The 5,507-nt window shown below is 27.7% G+C and overlaps 1 protein-coding gene across 1 annotated transcript in view; it reads left to right on the plus strand.

Moving 5' to 3' along the window:
- The window catches only part of LOC105624427, a 9,954-nt gene extending 4,447 nt beyond the window's left edge, over positions 1-5,507 (plus strand). The window contains exons 9-16 of the mRNA XM_012205792.1: positions 2,350-2,564; positions 2,970-3,273; positions 3,491-3,688; positions 3,786-3,964; positions 4,062-4,230; positions 4,291-4,626; positions 4,732-4,858; positions 4,946-5,507. Of these exons, the coding sequence (XP_012061182.1) occupies positions 2,350-2,564; positions 2,970-3,273; positions 3,491-3,688; positions 3,786-3,964; positions 4,062-4,230; positions 4,291-4,626; positions 4,732-4,858; positions 4,946-5,141 (1,724 nt within the window). The 3' untranslated portion in view covers positions 5,142-5,507. The remainder of the gene's footprint in view (positions 1-2,349; positions 2,565-2,969; positions 3,274-3,490; positions 3,689-3,785; positions 3,965-4,061; positions 4,231-4,290; positions 4,627-4,731; positions 4,859-4,945) is intronic.

The raw sequence follows: 5,507 nt of genomic DNA on the forward strand, positions 1-5,507 counted from the left end.
TATTCGTTAGAATGCTTATTTTATGTGTTTTGGTTGTTTCCGTTTATTATCTCGTAATAACTTCGTATAGCGTACATTATACGAAGTTATACGATAATGTGCGCATTCCCTTTTATTTAACTATTATCTTTTTTATTGCTAGTAATGGTTGTTTTGTTAGTTGTTGCATTTTGCACGTATACTATTCTTTCTCTCACTTTCTTTTCACTTTCTTATAACTATGAGACTATAGATTTTAGATTTTATACAACAGTAATATAAAGATTATTATTTTTTTCATATTACTCTTATTCTATTTATTACGATCTTTAATCCGCAAGATTTTTATAGGACTATTAAGCAGAAAGTTTTTAAAAACTTAATTGTTTTACAGTCAACAACTTGTATTTTTGCTTCTTTCATTTGAGTTAGCTTATTTTTTTTACTATTTTTTCCATTGTTACATCATCAACACATGTATCGTGACTTAATCATCATAAATTATACATGATTCACTTAACATTGTATCTCTCAGGATCAGTATATTCTGTTCTCGGTATATTGGAGCTCTTTTAAATTCTTTTCGATGGAGATCTATAAATACTGCTATATTATATCGTCAAAAGATTTCAAATTCTCAATCATCGAAGAATTCTCATATATATGGTTTTAACAAAATAGGAATATTTTAGAATTATTTATTGATAGCGATTTTTATTGTAAATTTTTTCAACATAACAGAAGCCAGATATTCCTTAATGACTTAGGCTGTTTTACACCTCTTCGAAGTAATCTGCTTCTATTATATTCAGAGGTACATAATCTTTCTCTTAGCGACAATAAATTTTATTTCTATAGTTTTATAGATCTGATTTTATAGAATATATTTTTCACATATTTGCTCTAAAGATTACGCGAATTATCGTCAGTTTATCTATTAAAATGTTATATCACTCTAGAAGTAGTTTGCACTAATTTTTTGTTTCAATATTACCTTGAATTCTAGCTCTGATACATCGAGTACTTTTTCTTATCTTTTTTCTGCTATTTTAAGTAATTTTAACTCATTTAATATGACATTTCGCGTCTACCATTTGTTAGAATTGCTTATAATTAGTTTCGTTTAATTGGTTTCGTTATTGAGGTTCGCAATGTAAAAAAAAATATTATTAATTCTTCTTGAAAACAATTGCAATATTTTTATTGCAGTGTCATTTTAAATAAAATAAGAAATTTGCATTGATACAAATTGATTATTATTTAATACAATTTAATACGTTTATATACGCAAATTTTGAGCAATTTACTGAGTGTAATCTTATCGGATAGTCTCGCGCCTACATGTACAATATAATTAACATATATAAATAAGATTATGTATAATGATAAATACATTAAACGTAACACGCACATCAATTAAGTAGTCAGTGTTTATAATAATGTTTCTAATAAAAAAATATAAACAACTTAAACTAAGAATTATATTAATAATAATAAAAGTAATAAAAATAATATTTTTACATTTGTAAGAAGTTAAGTAATAAAAATTTTTACATTATTAAATATTGTTAGAAGGAAAATAATAAAAATAATATTTTTACATTATTAAACATTTGTTAGAAGGATTCAAATTGCAGATCCAAGTTAATTCTTTATCTTTACTAGCTTTAAAAAATTCAAATTATTATTACATATATTTCTGTTCAGTATTTATATTAGAAATTTGCTCAAATAATCTTCCACTATGTATAAAAAATGTATCTAGAACATAGATGAAAAATAGATGCCACAGTTAAACTGTATATGTATGTGATAATGGATGAACTGATATAGGATATCTTATCTCGCTCGTAAACAAAATAAAAGTTACAAGTTACATACTGCAATATTCTCAGATGTGAAACTTCACTTCTCGTTCATATTTATTTCAAGAATGAATTGTTATTCATTTTTTAAATTTAAAAGAAATTTCTTTTGTATTCCCACGTATTTTGTACGAGTGAATAACATTCATAAACAAAACATCCATCTTCTTAGATATAATAAATTATATAAATTATATAAATTATATAAATAATTATTTGATATTTTTGTCACTTTTTAAAAACATAATTATTAATTAATTAATTAATTAATTAATTTAACTAAAATAAATATGCAACATAATTATGCAAATATGAGATAATTATATGCACAAGTATGTTATAGACAGTATTAGATGTTATTGAGTTTGATAAATATGTCTTCTAACGGTTATTTAATTTATGCATATGCGTATATGCAGATACCAATGCCTCTTTATTCAAGCATATAAGAAGTAACTGGTACTAAAAAATGTCAGTTCGCAGTAATCTTAACAAGGTGCAACAGGCTATACGAGAACTATTATGTTGCTAAAGCTATTAGTGATCGTTCTATTTGTCTTCGTCTGCATTTACGCGAATACAGCTGAGACTGCTCCAAGAGTTAGAATACCTTTGGGAGGACTGAAAGGTTACTACAAAATCTCGCAAAATGGCAGAAAGTACGAAGCCTATGAAGGAATTCCTTATGCTTTGCCACCTGTTGGGAAATTACGATTTAAAGTACATAATTAAATTAATCATTGATATAAATATTTTTAAAGTTATACTAAGAAAAATTTCTGATTGAATTGAAAATAAACGAACCAGAAAATTCTGATCATATTAATCAAAATTTTAGTTTCAACTACAATTATAATAGATTTGATTAGAAAATTTTGATTTATTTATTTTCAATCAAATTTCAATTAATGTAACCAAACTCTTCTTTTAATATACATTTTTCGAAATGATATGTACTTTTAATAAGACGAAAGTGAATTCTTGTAATAGATAATAATTTATTACAAATACCTTATTAATTACTTTCCTTAGCTTAGAATCTAAATTTCCATAAAAATGTTCTCACTTAAAGATATTGACAAAAAATGTTTTAGTTAAGAATTTCTTCTCATTTTTTTTGCGTAGCCCCCTCGGGCAATACCAGCATGGATTGGTGAACTATCGGCTACAAAATTAAGTGCCGTATGTATTCAATATGATCAAGTGCCAGAACATCCTCCAGAGAAAGTTGTAGGTGCCGAAGATTGTTTGTATTTAAATGTTTACGTGCCAGTACGAGAAAAAGAAGGAAATAAAATCCCAATGCCGGTAATATTTTGGATCCATGGCGGAGCATTCCAATGTGGTAGCGGTATATTATATGGACCCAAATATCTAATGGATCATGATGTTATACTTGTCACAATTAATTATCGATTAGGACCTATGGGTATTTAATATCAATATTATACTGATATTAAAATTATTAGCATATTAGTAAAAAAAATATTTATTACTTTTAAAATGTTATTGCTTTCAAAATTCGTTCAATTATTTGATACAAACAAGATTTAATTTGGCCAATTTTAAAACAAATGTGCAAACTTATATGTGTTGTGCGTTTCCTAATTTAATTCTAAATTGAAAATCATTTTTTTTAATATTAGGTTTTCTCAGTACGGAAGATGAAATAGTTCCTGGCAACATGGGTTTGAAAGACCAAAATATGGCACTTCGTTGGGTATCGCAGAACATCGAATGGTTTGGTGGTGACCCTAAAAAAGTGACATTGGTCGGTTTGAGTGCAGGTGGTGCAAGCGTACATTATCATTACTTATCGCAAATGAGCGCTGGACTCTTCCAAAGTAATTTTATGAGATAATGTAAAAATTAATATAAAGAAAAAAAATCGTTTCATCTACATTATATTAAACTACTACATTACAATTTTATATAATCTAGATGGTATATCATTCAGCGGTACAGCATTTGATTGTTGGACGCAAGCTGAGAACTCTTTAGAGAAGGCCAAGAAATTGGGCGCTTTAATGGGATGTCCTACAATTAGCTCCAGAGATATGATACGTTGCTTGAGATATCGTCCAGCTCGTGCAATCGTACAAACTACAAGTGAATTTATGGTAAAACTCTTCTTACTTTTATTTCCTTGATAAAAGAACAAACGCAACGCATTCTCGGATGAAGAAAAGAAAGTTATAATCAATCTTATAATTTTAGCCATTCTTTTTCAATCCCTTCACTCCTTTCGGACCAGTAGCTGAGAAATTTGGCGATGAAACACCTTTCATTGATAGAACGCCCATTGAGATTATCAATAACGGAAACATCCAGGATATACCTTGGGTTACAGGAGTAACAAGTGAAGAAGGCCTTTATCCTGTGGCTGGTAAGATAATGCACATAATAACACATAGATATTTACTATAATAAATATATAACTTATTAGAGTTTATTGCCGATGATCAAAATCTGAAACAGTTGAACGATAATTGGGATATTCTTGGACCAGACTACCTCGATTTTAATTATACTATCCCTAGAGAGAAGCATATCGAGATTATTCGGCTTGTTAAGAAACATTACTTTGGTACAAAACCAATCGATCGACAAAGTACAAAAGAACTGATACAAATGTCGGGTGATCGCTTCTTCGTCGTAGATAGCGAGAAAGCTGCGCGAATGCAGGCCAAAGTAAATAAGAATCCAGTTTGGTATCATTATTTTACTTACAGAGGTGCGCAAAGCTTAAGCAATGCTTACAGCGGTACCACCGTGAATTATGGTAAGCCTGTGAAATATTAATGTTCAAGAAAATTTACAATATAGATACACATACTTCTATTTAAAAAATATTTAATTAAAAAAAATTATTTATTCGTTTTATCAGGCGTCTCACATGGCGACGACGTAGTCTATGTATTAAATACTTCCTGGGTAGATCCACTTACAACACAAAAAGATCGCGATATGCAAAAGCATTTAATCGACTTTTGGGTATTGTTTGCCACAGAAGGGTAAGAAAGAAAGACTTATACATATTGCATACGGTATTAAATGTAAATTCATACAATACAAAAATACTAATTCTTTTAATTTTTCAGAATTCCGAAGATAGCTAATGTGGAATGGCCCAGATTAGATCCTTCAAAGAAGGAACTTCATTATTTGCATATAGCTGGTCCTGATAAGATTAACATGAACAGCAATCCTAACTTTGGAGAAAAAGAATTCTGGAATTCGATTGATTTTAAGGAGAATATATTGAAGCACTCAAGAATCAATAAAGATGAGCTTTAAATAACAATGAAATAAAAAATAAAAATGTCTTTTCTAGATTAAAACTTTGTTCAAAGATAATGTTATTTAGTTTTATACATACATAAATTTATTTTATATAATTTATATTAAATTTCTCTTTAGTTTAAACATATAAAAATAATTAGCAATTAATTTCTTGTGCAAATAAAAAATGTAATGTTAAAACTTATTGCAGGTTATAAAGTCACACTATCAAGAATATCAAATCTTAGTCTTAATGTGGTAATCAGTATAATTAATGTTTAATGTTCCCATTTTCTGAATTATGTATAATAAAATATTTGTTAAACTATTATACATAACAAATTATTTTAAAACTATAAAATATAAGTATATTTATAAGTA

The sequence above is a fragment of the Atta cephalotes genome, assembly GCF_000143395.1.
Source record: "Atta cephalotes unplaced genomic scaffold scaffold00077, whole genome shotgun sequence".
Lineage (NCBI taxonomy): Eukaryota > Metazoa > Arthropoda > Insecta > Hymenoptera > Formicidae > Atta > Atta cephalotes.